The sequence below is a fragment of the Patiria miniata genome, unplaced genomic scaffold, assembly GCF_015706575.1.
Source record: "Patiria miniata isolate m_02_andy unplaced genomic scaffold, ASM1570657v1 HiC_scaffold_9, whole genome shotgun sequence".
Classification (NCBI taxonomy): domain Eukaryota; kingdom Metazoa; phylum Echinodermata; class Asteroidea; order Valvatida; family Asterinidae; genus Patiria; species Patiria miniata.
Window position 1 is genome coordinate 25,381,067 of NW_024037076.1, and position 24,525 is coordinate 25,405,591.

General features: G+C 41.7%; 1 protein-coding gene across 1 annotated transcript; it reads left to right on the forward strand.

The window, feature by feature from the left end:
- Positions 1-1,283: 1,283 nt before the first annotated feature.
- Positions 1,284-24,238, forward strand: LOC119720977. The gene is made up of 10 exons (XM_038190842.1): positions 1,284-1,395; positions 3,981-4,054; positions 4,987-5,081; positions 5,642-5,787; positions 6,204-6,309; positions 21,778-21,850; positions 22,488-22,697; positions 22,813-22,970; positions 23,426-23,540; positions 24,126-24,238. The coding sequence occupies exons 2-10, from the start codon at positions 4,027-4,029 to the stop codon at positions 24,236-24,238; spliced, it is 1,044 nt and encodes a 347-aa protein (XP_038046770.1). The 5' UTR covers positions 1,284-1,395; positions 3,981-4,026.
- The last annotated feature ends 287 nt before the right edge of the window (positions 24,239-24,525 follow it).

Sequence of the window (24,525 nt, forward strand, 5' to 3'; positions counted from 1 at the left end):
TGTAGGAACATAGAGCAGTCACCAGGAAACTTTCTTCCTGTATACTGATTCGATACCACAAATAAAATCGTGTTTTCGTAAGTCACGCCATATGCCTGCGCTGCGACGAATTGATTCTGTTCTTAACCCAGACACCGCATACAAAAACAAACGCACAGGCAGGCACCAGACTATTCCTCATTTGCATACGTGTTCAAAAATCTTGCACATGCAAATGATCCAATACCAGGGTGAGAGAGCAGGTAGTGGTGGGCGCGTACGGCTCGACACCCTGAGGACGAGGTTGGGGTCTTCGATCATTGTTGATATTACGTGTAAAATCACGTGACCACGTGACCCTTCTTTCCGGTTGAAACCGGAAGTGCCTTGTAATTTGCAATTGGGGAAACAGATGTGAACCTTTCATGTTAGTCTGCTACGGAAGCTTGAAATGACTTCCTCGATACTGCGTTGGCCGTGATAATTTATTACAGAAACGCGGACTCAATTCAAAGATCATCCCTTCCTCGATACCGTGTTATTTAGCCCCATGGTGTTACCGACTGTTATATAAACAAGAACGTTTTAGAATTGTGTTTACTCGCTAAAGACATTTTTTTTAAATTGTAGGCCAGGAAAGCTACCGGCTTTGTCCCAATGCCTTAAATTGAAAAATATAGTCCCATGGTCAATGTGACCTCTCTTGGAAAATTACTCATAAACTCTGTCAAATTTTTTTATCAGATTTTGGACGTTTGATGTCTCATTTTAAAGTGGAAAGGCGTATCTTTCAAATCTATGTTGGTTACATTCTACGTTTGGCATTCTGTTATACATGTATTCTGTTGGCATTTTTTTTTTATACACACTGTATATTGGGTGTCGTTGAGTACCGAATCGCGGGTTGCTGCGGGGCTTCATTATAAATTCAAATAAAGCCGAAAAAAAGCCAACAAAGAATATTAAGTCAATTGAACAATGAAGGAAGGATAGACGATTCCTACCTCCGTGACTGAGCAAACATACAAAGTGTGTGTATGTTCTTTTGCGAAACAAATCTTTGTGTTTGTAGCGCACATAATTGAACCTAACATAAATTTCTGTGAATTTGCTAACAAAAGGTGTTTTTTTTTTCAATTTGGTTCCGGGTGTAATGGCGAATGTTACTATTTTTGCAGCTATTTTCTTTAGTACGGCCTGAACAGAATTCTGGGAACAGTTGTATTTGGTGAAGTCCCTTAATGTCTCCTTCCCTCGATGTATATTTGTCTTCCTTCCCGGATTCGACCATGTTTACAGTCATAACTTTATGAGAGGGAGTTTGGTCGGTGCAGTTATAGGACCCACACGCTGCACTTTGGGTTGGAAAGCCGTCCACACATAATCACACGCATCAAGTTCCCCCCGTGTTGATTGGTAAGTATAATTTTGCCAATTTATGTGATTTCTGATCTTAACCTATCACTAAATTGTGTGTTTCGCTAACAAAATTTGACGGGGAGGCGAACTTGTGGAATGCCCCGTAAGACAAAGGAACATTATGTTGATATAATGGCAATTAGTCAAAATGTTGAAGGATTATCGTTTGGGTTTCAGAAGTAGGCTTTAGATCCAAAAATACGAGGACCAGTGCCTGGCTCCCATTTCAAGCCATTGATTGGATCACTTCTGATAGCAGATGATTCTTTTTGTTGTGTTTTAAAGATTTTCACAACTTTGTGCATGACAGTTGACACTCGATGTCTTACCACAACCAGTACGTAAAAGCACCAGTGTCTCCATGTATGCCGCGCCCATGCATGAAGGCAACTTTCAAGACTTTCAACTGCATGGAATGTATACGGAGCAGTAGAGCCCCTTATTGCTATGCCATGGACACTTTCGAATCCAGCGAAAGGCGACTAAGTTCATCACCACAGAAACTGCGCATTATTGCCTATTGCCGTTTGCAATACGGTACATCATTGTGATTTTGAATTCAGGGGGCGGGAATAAGACCTATGCAAGTCATGCATATAATTTGCATACATAATGAGAAAAGTAACCTCCTAATGCTTCCAGGATTCATTGCTAGTTACCCATGCCAACATTCGAAATCCCGAGGATAATGAAGGGACGGAGAACCAGTCTATGAAAGCACCAAACTTGACAGATACATACTGATAGAGTGACACAAAAAATTGACATACGACTGCTTTGGGGGAGGGTGCCTAATTTGAATAAATCGTAAATAGCTGTTGTTCAATATATTTATTTACATAATTATAATTGGTACATTTTATTTTTTTTATTGTTTTTGAAAGTATGTTTTGCGATTTTACTTAGGCCCTAGGCCCTACATATATGTAGATAACATTTTCTAAAACACCAATCAAGTAGGCGTAGTCTTTCCGAGCATATTGATGAGTTTCAAATTCCCAAAGATACTGGTACAGTTACCCAAATGAAAATATGGACCGAAGTAAAAATTCCCGATCCTTTGAAAATTCCCGAGTAATTTTGTGGAGAAGTAGTGGTACTGGTTCGCTCGTACCCCCGCCTGCAAACAGGGCGCTGGGAAGGGCAGATGAGCTTCACAGAATCTTGTGAAGGAAGTGGGGATGGCATTCTGGGTAATTTATCATGACCTATGTATAAAGCATCTGGCTGCAGCTAGCTGTAGACCGCGGTTATAGCCAATGCGCACGAATACTATCCGAAAAGTTTATCATAGAAGTGCATACACACCATACCGGATGTGATTTCTTTTTCACTGCGAACCATGTGGAAAAATTTTGAGCGTCGAATAATATGCATTTCGACCCTTCGTGAATTCGAAACGGAGCCTGAGCAACTGACGGGAGTTGAGAATTTACAAAACAGATAAGTTTTACAGATTTTCCTACAATATTATGATTTTCAACCCAAAAAGGCGCCGCATTTATGAATGGGAATAAAAGAGTGATGAATGACTCAGTCTTAACGGCCGTTTCAAACCTTGCAGGGTCGTGGTCGTGATGACTTGCAGGTCACAGGTTACGCAAAATCTAACCAATCAGAGCGTTAATTCGTCAGCCCTTCCCAGCGTCCTGTTTACAGGGCGGGGGGTACGAGCGAATGGAACTGGTCGGATTTCTCAAAAGCACTTGTTTATGACACTGTAACTCGCAAGCCTGGTAACCTTAATTTTGCCCTAGTTTTATATAAGAGTGAAAAGGTCACACTCCAAATTCCTTATTAAACCACTCCAATAATGAATCTCACATAAAAACCACTCTAAAAGAGTGAAAATCACTCCAAAAGAGTGAAATTTCCGGCACTCTTTCGAGGAGCAATAATTATAAGGGACCAGTTTAAAAAAAGAGTTCTTTTCTCTGTTGCTCCAAACACACAACATCTTCTCTATTTTTGTTGTTGACGAAACAGGTTTTAGGGTCATTGTGTTTAAATGGTGATATTCTTTGAACGGACCGAGCAATTTCAGTATTTTTTTTCATCTAAAAGTAAAGTTTCTGTAATTGGCTTTTCAGTCGTTATTTTTTTTGGTGCTACATATTTTTTTAAAATATGAAATATATTTTTGGGGGTTTGGGTTCCGGTTTTTTTGGGACTAACCCTGTATAGGCCGTGTGCAGTGCGGTATTCATAGAAGGACGTATACACGGGTGTAAGCCAACAAACGCGCGCCGTGCATGCGTGACGAACTTGAATTGTATGTTGACTGTTAAAAGGGACCTTTAATATTATTCAATGATTTATGAATGGATTTGGGAAAAATCCAACCACATTTTGACATAACCCATTTCGTAGCCTAAGCAACGTAGCCTGAAAAGCGGTGTTGACTGTAGTTCATTCACCCTGGAAAATAGGCTCGCATTCAATCGCGTCTGAGCTGTCATTATGCGCTGTTCACGACATAACGTTTCCGTTAGTGTGTTGTCGTGAAGTACAAACGCCAATAGCAGGTATTTTGGCAAATAGCATAGAAATGTGACCGTAAATAATTCCTGCTACTATTTTAGGCAGGAGAAGGAGACTGCATCAAAGGACAACGACCAACATTGCAACATGGAATGCTGTTTTGAGAAACGCCAAGGTGAGAGCCCAGAAGGTTTTATTTAAAATTAAAAACGGACGCGGTGTTTCAGTTTTTCAAAATAGTCGTCAAGTATTTCAGTTTTTCAATAATCGCTTTACGAGGTGGGCCGTTTCACATCGGATCACATTTTGGGGAAGTTTAAATCAAGCGTTTTTCCAGATTTAGAAATAGAAACAAAGTGGCAGGTGTTTATTTCTGTTAACAAGTTTTCGAGAAATGCTTTACACAAGAAGGAGAAATGATCGGGACCATAATGGTATCTGAATGATCTAAGCCCCTTGCAACTTTGTGTAGGCTCATGCTGTATCGAACAAGTAATCTAAAATATAATGGTTAAGTTCAATGTGTTTTTCTTCTGCAACCAGGTATAGTCACTTACATACACGTGTATCACGTAATTAAAAATAATATATCACGTGGATTTAAAATAAAGCAGTGTTTTAGTCGAGTACTTTTCCCGAGTACTTAGTACTGCCGAGTACATTAGGTTGCCGAGTACGAGTACTTGTACCTCCGAGTACAAATACAGGTCTCCGAGTACGAGTACGAGTACAAGTAAAACCTATACCATTCCCCCCCCCCCCCACCGTACTGAGTACCAGTACTTTGATGAACGAGTTCAATTTCGACATGTCGAGCACGAATGCTTTGCTGCCCGAGTGCGAGTACCGTCATTCGAGTACGAGTACGAGTACTCCAAAAAGTACTCGAGTAGTACTCGAGTACGAGTACCGAGTACGAGTACTTCAACACTGAAATAAAGTATCTAGTTCATACGCGAACAATAATTATATTAACAGCTGACGCGTGCGCATTGTGGTGTCAGTGACCATTATTTGGTCGCAGGAAAAAAATAACCGCAGCCGGACCATAGAGCTATGAGCCGGACATACATAATGTTGAAATGAAACAAGTTCTTTTGATTGCAGATACGCAAGTAGGGTCGGCCGAGTTGCCGGAACTTGGAGGCGCAGCAAAGACAGAAGACGGCACTGATGAGCCCAGTGGTCGTGGGAAGAAGTTGGTCAGTGCAATTGCCCCGTCCGAAAAAAAATACTGTTAAGTTGGAGTAAATCAGATTAAATTTTTCTACACATGTGGTATTTCTACCGTTTGTAAACGGGAAATGGCGCCGTTGTAATTATGGCGCCCTCATTTCGATCAAAATAAATGGCATATGGACGAATTTCAAATTGGCATTTAATAAAATTATCATGTTGCGGCCATCGTTATTTTTTCCCATATAAAGTCTGGTTCCTTTTTTGCACAAAAACAATTATCGTTCAGTACTGTTATTGGATACAGGGCACATGACTGAAATGGTTGCAGCATGATAAAGGTCTATATGAATTGGGGACATTTTCTTCTTCTCTTTTAATCCTCGCACAAGAGAGCATTGGGGCTGGGCCCTCGGTTTCATCTATTGATGGAGTCGAAAGCAAAAAAAAACGATCAGCTATTCTTTTTTTTTATTATAACAAAAAATTCTCATCGGGTCTATTGCGATGTTTCTACTGTACAAGCAGAAACATGTTTATTTTATTGCAAATCAATGTAAAACAATTTGATGAGTTACAATTTCAGGAAATCGTCGGCGGACAAGTGTACCTTCCACACCCAAATAAGCCAGGTGAAGCGGTGGACTTCGGGGTGCGACATGATGACATCGATGGGAAATTCGTCCTGTCAGAGACGGTGGGAAATAGCCTGGCTCGCGACGCAGGAATTCAGTACGTAAAGACTATAAATAGGGGAGTATAAAGTGTTTGGGCGGTTTTAAACAAGATGTTTAAGACCGGTTTGGAGTCTGGACGCTGATAATGACCCGAGCCGCGAAGGTACCACAAAAAAAAGCTCCATTGCTGGTTTATAGGAACATTACAACTGCGTATTCAATGCCTCAGGTGCGTGCGCGCAGTGTGCAAAATGTTCTAAGCACGTGCGCGTGTTGCTCGAAGATTCTTCGAAATATGGCGCACGCACAGCCAATGCGCGTCATGAAAATTTGAAGCGCAAAATGCCGATGCACGAGGCAATCTGTAGGAAATGACGTCATTACGAGGAGGGCGTTATTCCTCGCCCGAATGTTCGCTCACAGCTGAACGCCAATCTGAATCCCCTTGGGGTTTTTTTGTTAATACTATAGCGATGGCGATGTTCTCGTAGGCATCAACGGCACAAACATCGAGGGGTGCCAAGTCCAATATCTTCTGGACCTGCTCCGTGAAGATGTGAAGCCCAAGCTGCTTTTGGTGAGTCCTGATGGGTTTTTATCTTGCATCAACGTGGGGGATTAAGTATAGGGGAAAGTTGTTTGTTATGAAGACTGAAAATGTTTTTATTTTCACTGCACGAGTTAAAAGTGAGGTCAGTAACGCTCATTTATATAGGGTGAAATTGTTACTTGGATTGACTTCTGTATATCACAGCACCGCCCAGTCACATATGTTCGCCTAAAATGGAATCAAGTAGGATTTGGTTATAAGCATGATAAAAACTCTTGCGATTGCACAATAAGCAATGGCCGTGTTGCAAAAAGTCTAGCATGAAATCGATCAAAATGATAAATGCGACGCCGAAAATGCGATGGCACATAATGGAACACCATGCTTTTGGTCAACGGTCAATTTTCGAGACAGACAGACAGACCATCCGACCGAACACCAAGTGACTACACGACACATGTAGAAGCTCTTGCTAGAGCTTAAAAAGGCTAAATCAGCTTTATGTAGCAATTTGTTGGTTGTTTTTCCCCTAACACATACAGACCGTTAAGCGCCAGTTGGATGAAGATAACCACGTGTTCGTGTGGACTTACTTCGAAGTTGTCGTAGTAAAAGGTAAAACCCGATAACTCGGTTTCCTGAATTCAGGCACGAATTTCAAATCACAACTGTCTTGAGAATCTCACGAGAGGGATCCAGTCCTTGCGCTTAGTGTCTAAAAGATCAAATATTCAATGGATCATTTTTTTAAATTTTGGTCATATAAACAAATTTGAAATGGGTAGTATCTAAAACTACCCGATACTTCCGGGAACTACTGGCAATTGATATACATAATATTTATATAGCTCTCCGTTATCTCACAAGGCGTAGCGATATCAGAGGGGGTCGAACACCCCCCCCCCCCATAAAAAAACGAAATAGAGAAAAGAAATAGAAAGGAACAAGAAGAGGCCAATACTAACTACATTATTATAAATTGAAGTTTAAAAACGCTTGGTATAAAAAAACAAAGATGCGATATGCCCTCCTATTGTTTATTGCCGGTTATCTGACACCATCTTTCCATAATTTGATTGTTTCTTGTACCAAAGAAAACCAGCCGGAGGTTCATATTCTGTACTTGACTCTGACGGATGAAGATGTCATGACGTGGATTTTTGTCCTTGCAAGCAAGCTGACCGGGTATAGGTGGCTGGGAAAACCCGTTGCTGGCTACGATATATATCTTAAGGGAGACCCAACACTTTATCTGAGCAATGACAAGGGCGCATTGAGCTTTGTGTCGAAATATGACCCGAAAACATGTAAGTGGATATAGGCGTTGATTATAGGCGTTGGTACGTGGATATTAAAGTAGCAGCAGCAGCAGCATGCACGAGATCGAGAAAGCTTAATTAATAACAGCTGCAACGGACAGAAGGAGCAACAGCAAATGCGGCAGCAGCAGGAGCATAGATCAAAAGCAGCAACAATATTACATGAACCAGCAATGCAGCAGCACCAACGATAACGAAAGTATACCTTCGGCAATAGTAGCGGCAACAGTAACAGAAGCAGCGGCTGCAAAAATAACAGCAGCGGAATCAGCAACAGCAACAGCAACATAAGCAGCAGCAGAGGCACTAGGATATCACTATACATGTATACGTACCGTACTAGAAGCAAATGCAACTGCGGCAACAGCAGCAACAATTTCAGCAACATCACGAGCAGCTAGCAACGGCAAGCATAAGGCCAAACGAAAATAATCTCCGGTTTCTGGTATGGAGCTTGCGCCAAAAGTGGTGCGGCGAAGCGTTTTTTCCCCCAACTTTTTTTTCTTCAAACGTCATCTGCAGATGTTGCAGATGACGCTTCGGTCCCCTTAAAATTCTCAAAAATATCCTTCAGGGTGGAGCTTGAGGTGACCTCAATAAGGCTATAAGGCTTGAGAATTCCGCACTCACTTACGATCTCGTTCGACACGAACATTCTTGAAATTTGGATAGTCAAGACAAAAAACAGAGAAACGGTAATGTCAGACCATACAGCGACATCGACGTCGACATCGTGCAAGTGCATGTGCATGCTGTGCATGCTGTCAGGCAGACATTAGTCTGCTCCCTAATTAAAAAGCGTTTGCGGGTTCCAGATACACGACCATCGCTCCCTCCATCTGGCTTCCAGTCGCACAATTACAAAATAACGACACCGTCTGCAAATGGTGCCTGACTAATTTAGTGCAAAATAATATACGGGAGCCCATAGGCCACAAAAATGTTCTAAAAAGCTTAGAACATTTTCGATTACTCGATCGTAATCCCATCTTAAAAAAACGTTAAATTTGTGCAGCAGCAGGATTCCAATCAAAACAGTGAGTTTGGCGTTTTTGAGACATCATCTTATTGATTTTTTTTTATTTTGCCGACGCGCATGGCTACGGCGACGCGCGCGCAGACCAGAAACCGGAGACTAAAAGATCGAAATCAACAACTGCTGCAGTAACAAAAAACAGTGATGGTACAACATAATTAGAGCCACATTTTCATTGCACCATTCAGAATCCTGTTTTTCTGTGACAGGTATGTTCTACAGGTATAGATACGTCAGTTCGGGGCGGCCAGGTAAAGGCAATCCGGTCGTATACTCTCTGCAGAAACACGGGAAACCAGAGGTCGACTCTGATACCACACATGCAGTAGTTGAAGGTGAACCTGGTGCCGATCCCGCGATAAGTGTGACGGTAAGCCTAGAGTCTCAAACAAAATTTCACGCTAATGCTTATAATACTCGGGTACATATCTATGTTCCCCAGTACCGATGTTCCCCAATACCGATGTTCCCCAATACCGATGCTTCCCGAAATCCTTACCCTATATCCCTAACCCTAACCATAACCCTAATCCTAAGGATTTCGGGGAACATTGGTATTGGGGAACATAGGTATTGGGGAACATCGGGTAGACCCCATAATACTCCATAGTATTATGGGTTTTTTTTGACAAGTGGGCATCATCAGCAAGCACAAACATGGTCCATGCTACTGCTTTAAACACGTAGCTACAGCTCTGCACTCTAAAAAGTTCCGGGACAGATGTGACCCAATCCAGATTAAATCAAGTCAACCTCGATGAAGTCAAAAATGTGTTTAGGTACTGATTACAGAAATACCAATAAGCTCAGTTTGAAACTCATGCTTGGATTGCTGTCACAAGGTTTAATTCACAATTCACAGTGGTGTCTCAAGTAGCAAGTAATGTGTACAGTAGGATGTGGCAAACAATCAGGTTGCAAGTAGTAGTAAGCAAGTAGCAAGCAAGCAAGCAAGCAAGCAAGCAAGCAAGCAAGCAAGGTTCAACTATAAGAAAAGAAAAACAAAAACTAATTTTGAGTCAAGTGCTCTATAAATCTATCCATGGTAAGTATAAATAACAACACTTTTCATCTTACAATGTCTTTCAATCATATAAAAGGGCTCAATGACAAACAAGGAGTGGCTCACATGGTTCAATTTGACTGGCTAAATAATCCAAATTTACACACAAATTTCCTTTTCAATTATGAATATAAATCTCTAATCACAATCACAAAATAAGTAAATAAATGTCAGTAAACTTACTTTTGCTGAGCTTCCAAAGGGATGTCACATATAAATGGCAAATTACAGAGTGATGTCAGAGCATGTCTGCATACATGTAGGTGTCTGCATAGGTGTGCACATGTACATGTACATACACATGTACATGTGGTCATGCATGTCCAAGGAGCTGACCACACCCAATCAAACAGCGCCCTCAGGCAACAAAAATGCAAGACTTTCATGCATAATTATGCAAATACGGAAAGTTTTCTAGACTTGTTCACAAGTGTCAAATTCGGTCTGTTACAGGTACCAACCAAGATATTAAAATCCTGAGGATTTTGGCACTTTCAGGGTGACGTCATCCCTTGATAAATTCTCTCAGATGTTGACATCTCAGAGCACGTTCAGGCGAGGACCATTTATAGCGACTAGTGGTTGATTTGTGACCTTATGTACGCCTGCGCACTAATGGTAATGTGCGAACACCTATAATCGTACAATGTTCAAAGCCCTGGCGACGTGCTTCATGATTCCCTCGGCTATTGCTAACCAGCGATGCAACCGTGCTATGCTAGCCTTTAGTCAAGGCCCACGCGTCTTGACCCGGACACGTGACGCACCCCAGATGCTGGCACGTAAAAAGACTACCCATGCGAGCCGCTCGCTGGATAGTCTTTTCACGTGCCAGCATCCGGGGCGCGCCACGTGTCCGGGTCAAGACGCGTGGGCCTTGACTGAGGGCTATGCCTTGCCCCATGCATGCACGGTCTAATTCACGTTCCTAAGATAATCGACGAGAGGAGTCCAATCATCCTTCGTTCGGGCGATGTTAGTTGTACTATGGTTTGACCCAGAAAAATGCAACCCTACAACTTTTGCATTTAAAAAAAAAGGATCGGTGGATTTTTATGTTTTGGGTCTCAGATTAAAGCTGAGAGAGAGAGCTCTTTCTTTCAAATACTTTTAAAAAAAATCTTGAAAATAGCGCTTTGGGTTGCTGAGAAAATGCCAGTTAGGTAAAAGTAGTCATTTTCATCCTGTACACAAGTACTTCAAACAGTGAAGCCTTCTGTGCAATTATCCTTCTTTTTGTGCAATTGCTTTAGTATTTTGACATATTTATGATGATGAAAGGGTTTAAAACAGGACAAAAAGGATATTATACATTTTCAGGTGGAAAATGAAAGGAATTTCCATCAAATTCATTTGTACTCTTGTCATATTATGTGCCATGCTGTTTGTAAGGATTAGGACATGCACAGATAGGTAAAAGTGAAAATCCCATAACTGTGGATATTTTGCTGTCATGATTGTTTTTTTTTTTTTTGGTGATTCGTTTTTCAAATTTTGGATTCACTATTTGAATAAAAAAACCTAAACTGCACAGCGTCTTTCTGAAATGACATCACAGCAACAGCGCGCTCATGCAGTATTCCAGAAAAGCATGGACAGAAGTTCCCTTCGCAATACGATTAACCAAAATGGATGTCAAATATATGGTTTTCATACAGTAGAAATGTGCACAAAATATGTTCCTAAGAACAAAATTCATTGCACGGTCCCATTAATTAAGAAAGACAGGTGTGGATCTACGGATTGAAGACATCAGATGTGATTTACGCTGAGATAATTCAAATTTTATAGGATTATATATACGGACATACAGGAAGTCATAAAAGATGCTTGGCAAAATGTGAAAAATGCCCGATCAACCCCTTGCTGCTGGTTCAGACGAAACTGAATGAACAACAGGATACTTTTACTTTGAACGCATATTTTACAGGGACGAGTGGAGCTAAAAGACGATTGAATTCTCGGATAGTGAAATTGAATGATTCTTTTTCGATTGTCAAATGACGATCGGTGAGATCTTTCAATTTCAATTTAACTTGAATGAGCCAGGCGTTAAATCGAATGAAAGCTGGGTGAAATTGGCCGGGAAAACCTATATTTTGGCATGCGATCACGCATTTGTTTTGTTTTTTAACCCCTGTCCCTTTACAGGATTTTCCAAAAAGTATGTTGGGAAATGATATTCCGTTGAACTCTCGTTTCTGGTACGAAAAGAAGAATGGGGACGGTGAATTTTCTTTTCAGAACATCAAGCAAAAAGGTAGGCTCAGTGTTGTCATTACCACCCTTTATAATAGACCCGCCATTTCGAGTCAGTGTTCATCGAAAGCCTCCCCCAACCTCGCCCCCAGGGTGTCGAGCAGTACGCGCCCACCATCGCCTGCTCTCTCACCTGATATAGGACAATTGCATGTGCAGAATTTTGGAACACGTATGCAAATGAGGAACAGTCTGGTGCCTGTCTGTGCGCTACATTAGCGTTTGTTTTTATATGCGGTGTCTGGGGTAAAAACAGAATCAATTCATCGCGCCTTGAGTTACGGAAACACGACTTTTTCGAAGTTAAAATGTTACAATCTTATCCCGCCAATATGCAGTATCACATTTCATATTGGAAAGGAAAGGAGTATTTTTGAGAAGGCGTGGACGTTATAATTACAATGATCGTGAAAACACGTAATGCACGTTGGACATAACCGCACCAAGTACGCCAGTGCTGTAGTCGAGTCCACCCCATCCGAGTCCGAGTCCGAGTCCTTGAAAATCGGGACTCGAGTCCGAGTCCGGACTCGAGTCCTCCAGCACTGAAGTACGCGATATAAATTCATTACTAGCCAACTGCGGTATATCGAATCAGGGATACAGGAAGAAAGTTTCCTATCCATGGCTTTTTATTGGAAACGAGGTTGGCAATAAAGTATGCACTGGGGACGAGGTTGGGCCTCCCCCAACTGAAGATTGCAATTTGTGAACGAACATTTTCACGGTAACATATGCGCCATCTAGCTATAACTGTGTGTGCAGCCTCGACTCCATGGGCGCGTGCGCAAGGCTTGATGGGAAACAACATGGCGCAGCAAGATCGTACCCATGGGGAACGAGGTTGCTTCCAAGTCATCAATGATCTTATGAATTCATTCCAAAATGCGCCAGTGTCTAGCATGCAATGCGTGTTCTTCTTGACCCGTGAACAAGATATTGATGATACATTTTCTCTCCAATGGGCCATTGGAGAGAAAATGTATAAATACACATGTACAGTGTATTTTGTTTTACATTTTAACAAACGATATCGACTTCCTGTCGCCAAAAATACACGTGCAACAGGGAAATGTTTATGCAATAAGGGGCGGATCTAGCTAGGAACGGGGGGGGGGGGGGGGGGTTGATATAAAGGGAGCTTCACATGGCATGCAGATTGCACGCAGATGGCACGCGAGGCTGCTGTTTTTTTTTGGGGGGGGGGGAGGGGGTCTGGGGACCTGCCCCAGAAAATGTTTTTCAAATCTACGATGATTTCTCCTTCATTCTAAGACAATTCAAGAATAACACTCAGTAATGAACTTTAGCATTATTTCGGTCCATGTTTTACTATATAGTTTCGTGACACTATAGTTAGTGGCTGAACATTGGGGGGGGGGGGGGGGGGGTTGCTACCGTACAACCCTCTCTAGATCCACTACTGATGGCGATTGCAAACAATAATTGTTTGCACTCCCCCTCCCCTCCTACGAGGCTCACATTCCTTTTCCGCTGCCGTTTAGTCAACCATCTTGTGCAAGTTTGTCTATAGGCCTTTCCCGGGGGATTTTACTTTTTTTCGCTAAGTTCTGCTCCTTTTCCCCTCTCTCTTTTAGGTTGGTACTTGTCAAAGAGTGAATCGAGTAATGCTGTTACTCTATCAAAAACACAACAGTATTTCAAGATAGTGAAAAGCAAGAGCAGTTCCAATGACAACGATTGTTAGATCGTACCCACCGCCCATGTTGTCGGAAGGCGTTGGTATCGGCTGATTTCTTCCAGCTCTCATTGGATGAACTTGGTTGAGTGACCAGTTGTTTTACCCACAATTATAAACAGTTAATACGCAACACGCTACAGCAGACCACACAAACCGCCGTGGAGTATATAGCCTAAGCATTTTTTTTTTGGAAAAAATCTTTAAGTTTACATATCCTGAGCCTTATTTTTGTTTTCAATGCTATTCAATCTGGTTCCGCGTTTAATGGCGAGTATTGCTATTTTTACATCTAAAAACTGAACCCCATATATAATTCTAGAAAAAAAAAGGTCATTGTAATTCCCCTCTTTCGATGCATTGCTGCCCCCCGGATTTGACCAAGTCTATGGAATACCTCCTTGCGGCACAGCAAGGGCCCATGATATGCGAGGTGAAATCTTTGAAAATTAATTTCGCCCGTTTGGAAGACCGTACCTTCATGCAACTTTCAGAATTTATTTCCTCTATAATGATCCAATTATGTACTAAAAGTCGTTGTGATATGTTCATTACTTTTTGTTTAAATTGGAAAAACAGGCCTCGCTACGTGCAATTTTGAAAATTGTATACTGGCGTTCGCAATATCTATCAATCTTTCCAAGCCTCACGAATATTAACGAGGTTCCTATCCATTGTGGTGTGCAGTAAAAAAAATTGCATAAAAGCCTCCTTCAGGAGTTGTTAATTAACAAATATCACCCTTTTTGCCTGCTTCCATTGGTCGATACCGAGACCCACGCGCGTAATTTTTATTCCTAGGAGGGTTAGGGGCAATGTCATGAATAATTCATGTTTATCCATGAGAACGGACAATGACATCAACAGCATTGTTGTTAGTTACTCAACTAGTTAAAATACATTAAAGCATTTTAAAGAACGGTTGTACGTCGTCGAGCTACCACACAGTAGCCTAGTGGATAGCGAGATGAGCTATGGATACAAAGATCCCTGGTTCGAATCCACGTCGTCGCTGCTCATTTTCATCAGCTATTTTTCTTCTCCAAATTTATCACTGAGATAATTTTAAATTAAGGGGAAAAAAGAACGAGAACCTAAGTCTTGCAATGATTCAAAGGAAAAACTGAATTATTCATGACACTGCCCCTAACCCTCCTAGGAAAAAAAATTACGCGACCCACGCCATGTCACGCCGAGTGACGCTAATGAATATGCTAATATGCCCATCATCATTGTGTGCCAGGCTGAAATCGGTCAGCCGTAGCGTCTCCGGCGCTTTGCTGAACAATGCACATGGGTTGGGTTGGCAAATATTATTTTTGATCGTCTTCGAAATTTTCCTTAGAGATGGTTCAAAGTGTAACACTAGCATCCGCAACAACATATTAAGCTGAAATTTGGAATATATACTTAGATTATATAAGCGTTCAACTACTCGTGAAATAACAACTTGGGTAAATTCCTAGAAATTGGGATAAATACATACATTTGGGGGAAGTTTTCGAACGATTTCTTCCAAACTCGAAGGTCAGCTTTGACAGTAACCAGTATTGACGTTTCGGCATCGATGACGGCGATTTTTTTTCACTGACATGAAGTTTAGAATTTCTTCTTCAGTCAGAATGTAACATTTCAATCATACCGAACATATTTTCTGAGAAACACAATGTTCAAAAGGCCATAATTTTGGGTGGTTCACGAATTTCAATGCTCTGTTGCTTTCCCTGACAATGCTTTCCCTGACAACAACCGACGCTTTGCCGTAGCAACCATATGGCTGTATAATGTCGATTCCGATTGCCTAGCGCGCGGGGGCGCATGCCATTTGCATGTTAGGTTAGCTGCACACGTGAATGCTGATCCTCAGCATGGATTTGACCATGTTTACCGCCATAATGTTGACTTACCGATTTGCACGCGGGACAGTTTAATTAAGGACTGTGGAATAATCCACATGATCGGTGTAGTGGGTTAACACTCTTTAAAAGCTCTTATCTACAAACATTTCACGTCTTTAGGTCGAACAGGAAGTTGACTTAATTTGATCTGTTAAACACCTGTAGTTTTATGAATTTTTAAGTATATTCTGTGTGTTTATAGGTCTACTCGCTTCAACTTCAGTTTTATATCACTGTTTTACATTGCTACTTGTGATTGTTTTTCTTATTCAATTTCTTCAAGGGGCTAATGAACAAAATAACAATTGGTTTTTGCGTGTCTGTTTATTTTTGACGTAGCAAAATGGGAATGTTAATACCCCCAATAATATGTGACACATTGTAGAGACTCAGTCACTTATAAACCTGGGTGTCGCTAAGGGTTTGGGGTGTTCCTCCCCCCCCCCTTCTCACCCCCGCATATTTTTTGGAGCAAAATTGTGGTCTTTTTGATATACAAAACAAATATTGAGCGGCTTTAAATTGTGAAATTGGAGGAATATTATCGCTCGGTAAAATCTGGACTCTTCCATTTCACCCGGCTTCACCTCGTGAAATATAGAAAAGCCCAGATGTTACCTTGCGATAATATTCCTCCCATTCAACTCTGAGCCACTCAGTATTTGTAAAGTGTCCAAGATCTTCGACTTTTAACAGTGCTTCCCACAATCAGATTGGGGGGCTAGCAGGGTGGATCCAGAATTTTTTTCAGGGAGGCGTGCTGAAATGTAGACCGGTTATTTTTTCCAGACACTTAGGCCTCCGAAAATAAATAGGGGGGGAAGGGGGGGGGGGAGGCCTCATGCCATATTTTCAATGGGGAGCGCCAATAAAATCCTAAAATCATTGACACTATTATTAACTAATGCACCCTTGTCACGACTATTTTTTTAGGGAGACCTTTCGCATGTACATCACAATCCTTCTTTTTGCTAATGCAATTTGTTTTTTTACGGAATTCATTTGGGGGGGGGGGGGGGCTAGACAAAATATTAGGGGGCTAAAGCCCCCCCCCCCCCCCAGCACAGACTGTCTACATAAAACGGCCCCGCCCCATTGCTACGAAATGACCAAGTCGTTTGTGAGAGAAATTAACAAAAACACGATTTTGCAAAAGCGCTACACAACAATGCAACTTTCGCTCTTGATCACTGACGTCTTGGGTCAAGACTAAGTTTAATTTAAAAGTGTGCAAATGATCCACAAGATCAGTGGATTGAAATTGGGTTAACAGTCTTTGAAAGCTCTTACAATGTACAAACATGACATTTTGACAGCAAAAGTAGATGCACTATGTCAAATTGCATTTATAATTTCACCTGCCAAATAGTTTTGTGCATTTTCATATATTTTGTATAGATACAGTAGGCCTACTGTCTCCAAATTCAGTTATGTTTTTGTATCAATGTCTGGTTTCTCAGAGTCTCACAGTTGGACAGTGTGGAAAACTTGAGCAAGGAGACCGACTATCCCCAAGCCTTTGTGGCCAAGGGAATCACCCCAGTCGTGTTTGTACATAATTACAGAACCTAAATTAATTTTCTGTGAATTTGCTATCAAGAAAAGCTTCCCAATACAATTCAATTTGGTTCCGGTTTAGTGGCGAATGTTACTATTTTTGCACCATTTTCTTTAAATTTACCCTGTGCAGAATTCTATGAAAAGTTATATTTAAGCGTGCCGAAGTTCCCCCTCCCGCGATTTATTGTCTTCCTCTCCCGGATTCGACCATGTTTAACCCTAACCCAAATACCAATGAATACTGACATGGGTTGTGCACACTTGTACGGAGAGAATGCATACTACAGAATTACTACTGAGTAGTATTTTGTAGCTTCAGTGCGCAGGGCCCACATTTGCACTCGGGGTATAGTCAGCCGTACCACTCGCAGCAAGTTTTCCCGCCCGTATCGATCGGTAAGTACTGTTCTGCCAATGCTATTTCTCTCCTCGCTATTGCGAGGAGGCCAACTCGTGGAATAACTAGTGGAATGCTTCGCAGAGACAAAGGAACACATAATGACATTTTTGGGGGGCGGACATTTATTCCAAATGTTCACTGAAGTAATCGTTTAGGTTCCAAGAGTAGCACGTTATAGTCAAGCGGATTATAGATCCAATTTTTGACAAGATCGTGACCGACTGGTCCAAAGCACCGATCTTGCTTGGCAGATAGATTCTTATAGCCCAAGAAGATACCAGTGGAACGCCGCTATAACGAACACCGCGGGATCCACACAAATTGTTCGTAATGGCGATCGTTCGGTATAGCGATTTTAAGTTGGCGGTGCTCCGGTACTCACTTTTCAATAAATGGCACCCTTCAGAATTTCACCCTGCATGCCTTGGTACATGTACATGTACATGTAGTTACTGAAAGACGACTTTGAAATCATGCTGACAATTGAATTATGTAATTACACAATTTTTGAGCTTACTACCTACGGCAATAGGTGGCTTTCCCCTTCTATCCCTTGGGGGAATAATAGCCACTTGCCACTTTCTGTTTATATTTTTCAACAACGATATTCAGTACGTTTTGTGCACAAAAATCGGGAGCCAAAGACGATGTTCGCTCGGTATAGCCGGATGTTCGGTATAGCGGTGTTCGGTATAGCGACGTTCCACTGGACAATTAGTTTTGTTTATTTTACTACAAAAAATTACACATTTAATACCTACTGCAGATGTTATCCCCGTTCGCGTGTGCAGCTCCTGCACGAACTTGCAATGCATTGTAAGTTGACTATTATACTGGCACCAATATTCAATGATTTATGAGTGGTCCAGGAAAAGTTCACGCACAAACAGCCATTCACCGCGGGACAATAGGCTGGCATTCCATCTGAGCTCGGTCCTTTTGTCACACAGTGTTCGCGACAAACCTGTCGAGTGGCGTAGGGTATACAAGCGTATATTTTGGCAAAAAAGCAACGAAATGCGACCGTAGATTTATTTCCAGTTACCATTTTTAGGCAGGAAAAGGGGACTGCATAAAGGACAACCGTGAACGATCGACGTTGCAACATGGGATCCTGTTTTGGGAAACGGCAAGGTATGAAAACCGCCAATATCAATTTTTTTCCCTTTCAACTATTAAAAAACGAACGAGGTATTTCAAGTATAGTCAAGTATCATATCGCTTAAGAGGTGCACTGGTTGTTTCACGGACGATCAGACTGATTTGAATTTAATCATATTTTGGGGAATTTTTCATCATTTTTCCAGCTTACGAAATCCGAAGTTTGGCTTTTTTTGTTAGTTTTCAAGAAATGTTTTATACAAGCACAAGAAGGCATGATTGTTTGCTTCGGGAACCAAAGTGCAGTCACTTACAAAATACGGACACGTAGCACGAGATTGAAGTATTTATTTGATAAATATGACGCTTGATATGACCCGAAAATGTTTAGATTTCCAACGAATTTCAAAGCATCACCATATAGCCTTGTAATTAATGCTGGGTGGGTTTTTTTTTTGGGGGGGGGGGTTATACTGAATGCCGCAAATTTGAATCCAAGTGAATTCGCCGTGTTTTCCGCCCACATGAGATTATTTTTCATTAAAAAAAAAAAAAAAATCAACTTTCAAAAAGTCCTTCTTTTAATAAATTTCATTTTTTTTCTGATTAATGGTCCTGAAAATATTTTGAAGAGATGTAAAGTCTATGTGGAAACCATTCGATTATTTACATCTGACGCGTGCGCATTGTGGTCATTGACCAAACTTGGCTACAGAAAAAAAAACTGTACCCAGACCACAAAGTAGGTTTCTCTTGGTTGCAGATACGCAAGGAAGGGCGGCCGAGTTGACGGACATAGGCGCAGCATCTAAGACAGAAGACGGCACTGATAAGCCCAGTGGTCATGGGAAGAATTTGGTAAGTGTAAGTCCCCCCACTTTTTTTTAAAAAAAATTGGAGTATATTGGATCAACATGTTTCAATACAGTGGTATTCAGGGGCGGATCAAGGATTTCTTGCGGGGGGGGGGTCACAGCAAATCAATGCTGACATGAAGACAGGTTTCGTTTGTCCGGACACTTGGCTCCGTAAATATATAGGTGTTGGGCGGGGGTGGGGTGGGGGTGGGGGGGGGGGGGTTGTACCATAGTTTTAATGGGGGCGTTGTTTAAATCCGACGATTACTAACACTCTTTTTACAGGACAGTACAGATACCTTCGTAACAGGCTCTGTCTGTATTTTGGGCACAGGCCTATATTAATACAGTATGATTGTTTATGGATGTCAGAGCATTGGGGGGGGGGGGGTTAACATTATTTTCTTATATCAATTTCTATGAAAAAAAACCAACTTTTTGACAAAGCTAGAGGAGGCTTGAACCCCTAAACCAAAGGGTATTTCTGCCGATTGTCAACGAAAAATGACGCCGCTACAGCGATCAAAATAAATGGCCTTTATGAACGGATTTCAGATTAGCATTGAAACCGAGTCTGTCTGTGCTAAGCCATAGTATGAATTAAGGATGTTTTCTTTGTATATATCCCCTCAATATAAGACAGCAGAGAGGGGGCTGCCGTTTCAGTGCCAAATTGACTTTCCCCCAAAATCAAAATCATTGGCTGTATTTCTATATTTGTTTTATTGCAAATCAATTCATGTGAAACAATTTGAGGTTTACAATTATTTTAGGAAGTCGGCGGACAAGTGTACCTTCCGTACCCACATAAGCCAGGTGAAGCGGTGGACTTCGGGGTGCGACTTGATGACATCGATGGGAAATTCGTACTGACAGAGACGGTGGAAAATAGCCTGGCTCGCAACGCAGGAATTTAGTACGTAACAACTATAAATAAGGGGAAAATGTTTGACCGGTTTTAAACAAGATGTTTAAGAGCGGTTTGGAGTCTGGACGCTGACAATGACCCGAGTCGAAGGTACAACAGGGTAAAGCACCATCGCTAGTTACCACGTAAAGCCTACAGATCAATGCACTGATCTCTCTATAAAGACTATAGAGATCAGTGGATCAATGCATATAGACCACTCTCAAAGGACGCAATCTTTGTACAAACATAATACTGCGTATTCAACGACTCAGGTGCATGCGCATGCGCTCGTGCGCGCCTGTGCGTCGTTCCAATGCTTGTTCGCGCTGCGCCGAATAACAAAACGAACAACTAATTTAAATTTTCCTACGGTGCTTCTTAAGAAGCACCGTTGGAAATGCCTTCTTTCGTTGATTTCTTCAAAATGAGAGCTTAATTGCCAGAAAGGATAATTTCACAGGGAGTTTAGTCCCCTTACTATCTTTCAACCAGTATGTTTTTCAACAATAATTACGCCAGTTACTTTTTTGGATAGCTGCAAATGATGGACTCGGGCTTTAAGTTAGCACGCGCACGTGTTGCTCGACGTTTCTTTGAGATACGCGCGCGTCACGAACATAAGCGCGCAAAATACCGATGCACGTGACAATCTGTAGGAAGTGACGTCATTCGAGACGGATCTAAATAGGCCTAGGGCGTTATTTCCTTTGGTTATTCAAAAGACAAATTGCCCAATCTGCCATACTTCAAATAGGCTAAATAATCACGCGCATCATCATGCACAGCAGGGGATAAAGACGTTTTGTGATGACATTTTTGACCATCGTTGCTATTTACTATAGTTGCTATTAGTACGCATGCGTGAGTTACCTCACGAACATCCAAAAGTCGACTACACTGTACTTGTATAATGGTCCACGCCCGAACAGCTGAACGCCAATATGAAGCAGTTTTTTTTTTACATACTAGCCATGGCGACGTTCTCGTGGACATCAACGGTACAAACATCGAGGGGTACCAAGTCCACTATCTTCTGGACCTTCTCCGTGAAAAAGTGAAGCCTAAGCTTCTTTTGGTGAGTCCTGACAGATTTTACCTTTATAAAGGGTGATGGGAACGAACATGATTTCGTGGATTAACTTCTGTATACGTATACGTAGGCTTAAAGTTATTGTCTGTTTATTCCAACAGGGCCACCGTGGCAAGTCATGTAATCTTTTGTCTAACATCGAATTAAATCGTGGCCGCATTAGATCGTTGATCGCGCTGTATTTTTACATGCACTGCATAGCGCGCGAGGATATGCCTCCGATTGATTGCCACGTACGGGACGAATAACGACGACCAAGGCTATCTCTCTCATGCAGCAACGTTCCGGTTATTGTTCTTACAGACCGTTAAGCGCCAGTTGGATGAAGATAAGCACGTGTTCGTGTGGACTTACTTCGAAGTTGTCGTGGAAAACGGTAATATAATAAACCCTATTATAATTCGGTTTCCTGAATTCAGGCACGAATTAGAAATCATAGATATCTTGAAAATTGTCTTTAAATCGAAATAATAACAAACCGATTGCATTTTAGTCCTTTTAATTAGCGTCTAAAATAGTTTAATTTAACAAACTTTGGTCTCACAAACGAATTGGACCTCCATGCTAAATCTGAAATACAGGTAAAAACTGCCAATGCGTCGGGGAACCTATTGAGTAGGCTCCGTTTATACCCCCAGATATATAGCGATATCAGACTGGGCCCAACACCCGGTAAATATACGAAAAACCGAAAGAATCATAACGCGCCAAGTCCAGTACAATGCACTGTAGATCACATATTATGTGATATACATAGTTGTGTGTTATTATGATAGCACAATTGTCATGATGAACGTCGCCCAGGAGCGTCCTTTCATTGGCATTTAGCCTCATCCTTTCGGATTGAAAAAAAAAGCAGAAAAACTTCTTTTATTTTTTTTAATGACTATACACACTTGTTTATAAACAAGGCTTGATAAAAGGGATTGATGTTCTTCTTTTGCCGATTTTTGTTTTCTTTGGCCAGTTATCTGAGTTTTTTCCCCATGATTTGCTTGTTTTGTGTACCGAAGAAAACCAGCCGGAGGTGCGTATTCTGTACTTGACTCAGACGGCTGAAGATGTCATGCCATGGATAAATCCTGGTCCACTGGAGACCGGGTATAGCTGGCTTGGAGTACCCTCTCCTGCCTACAATATATATCTCAGGGGAAACCCAGCACTTTATCTGAGCATTGACGACGGAAAAGTGGAGTTCTCGTCGACATACAACAATAGTACAAGTAAGTAGATCCAGCATCAGCAGCGGCAGCACCGTGAACAAAACCAGCGATTATGAGACCAGCTGCAACAGCCACTTTTCATGCACCATTCAGAATCATTTTTTTTCTGTGACAGGTTTGTTCTACTTCTATATCTACGTCGGTCCAGGACCACCAGATGACGGCATTAAGGTCGCGTACTCTCTGCAGCAATTCGGGAACGCAGTGACCCCCTCTACTACGCCAGCGGCTGAAGTTATACAACCTGGTGCCGATCCCACGTTAGATGCGATGGTAAGCCTACTTCAGTTGCGCAGCTGCTAGGTCATTTTTATTGGGGGTGGGGTGGGGTGACGTGAAGGGGGAGGGATAGACGTGATAATAAGGGGGAGGGGGTAAATACTCCAATGTAGTCCCTGCAAACTTCCACGGCAATGTTTATTATACTCCGTAATAGTTTTAAGACGAGTGGGCATCAGCGAGCACAATCATGGTCACCGACACCACGAAGTAGAACTCCACGTGTTAAACCATATTTTTGTTTCGGTTTTCAGTTTTTGACATTTTAATAATTAGGCTTCTTTTGATTCATGGCAATTTTCGGGCTCTGTTTTCAAATTTCTTGTGACTAGTGCCGTCTTTTGGTATCATATTTGTTTTGTCCTTGGGAGGGTTGCGCTTTTTCCTTGGTCATCTCAGGTATATCATATACGTCATAATCATACTTTTAACCCTGTGTCTTTGTGTAGGATTTCCCATATTCTATGTTGGGAAACGACGTTCCGTTGAACCCTCGTTTCTGGTACCTAAAGATGAACGTTTCTGGTACCGGTGAAAATTCTCTTCAGAGCATCGAGCAAACAGGTATATTATGTACTCGCCTCCTTTTAAAAGATCCGCCATTGTTGAATCTGTGTTCAGACTAAGCCTCTCCCAACTGAGTGACGATTGCAATTAATCCATTGACTAAACATTCCGCTATGTACATGTGTTTCATGACCATGGGGGTATAGGGTTGATATTTTGCCATTTTTAAAACACATTATATACTGTATAACACAGTATACATTGTTTATTGGTGATTGGTACATTGCTAAGTGGTCTCTCCCTAGCACTGGAAATCATGCTGCCACCATTTCAGTCATGTTCCCTGTATCCAATAACAGTACTGAATGATAATGGGGTTTTGTGCGAAAAGGAACCAGACTGTTTTTCCTTCCGGCCTCGCTATTGGTAACGTTGATTTGAATAGGAAAAATCCAAATGGCCGCAACATGATATTAAATGGTCTAGTTTTCGTAGACCAGTCCCTCTTGCGATATGCACACATTTCTTTTCCACCACCCTGTTTAGTTCACCACCTTTGATCGGCTAGGCCTTTCCTAAATTACTTCCGAGGGATTTTACTTTTTGTTTACATCTTCACATAGTTTCCCCTCTCTCTTTTAGGTTGGTACTTGGCAAAGAGTACTTCGAGTAATGATGCTACTCTATCAACTCAACCACAATATTTCGTGATGGCGCGAGCTAATAGCAACAGCAGTTCCAGTGACGATTGTTAGATCGTAATACTCGCCGCCCATTGTCTGTAGGTGTTGGTATCGGCTAATTTCTTCGAGCTCTCATTGGATGAATTTGGATTGGTTACCAGGGGGTCAACACTTCACCGACTGGTTAAAAATATCCAATAGTCATGGCGGTATGTTTTGTGAATTTTGAACCATAAGTGACACCGTTGGTTTTAGAGCGCCGTTATGGCGTCTAACTGAATCGGTTGTAGCCGAATCAGTCCTCATCAAAATGTAATCAAGTGAAGCGTCTTTAATAAGCCTATGTACTGATGACGTCA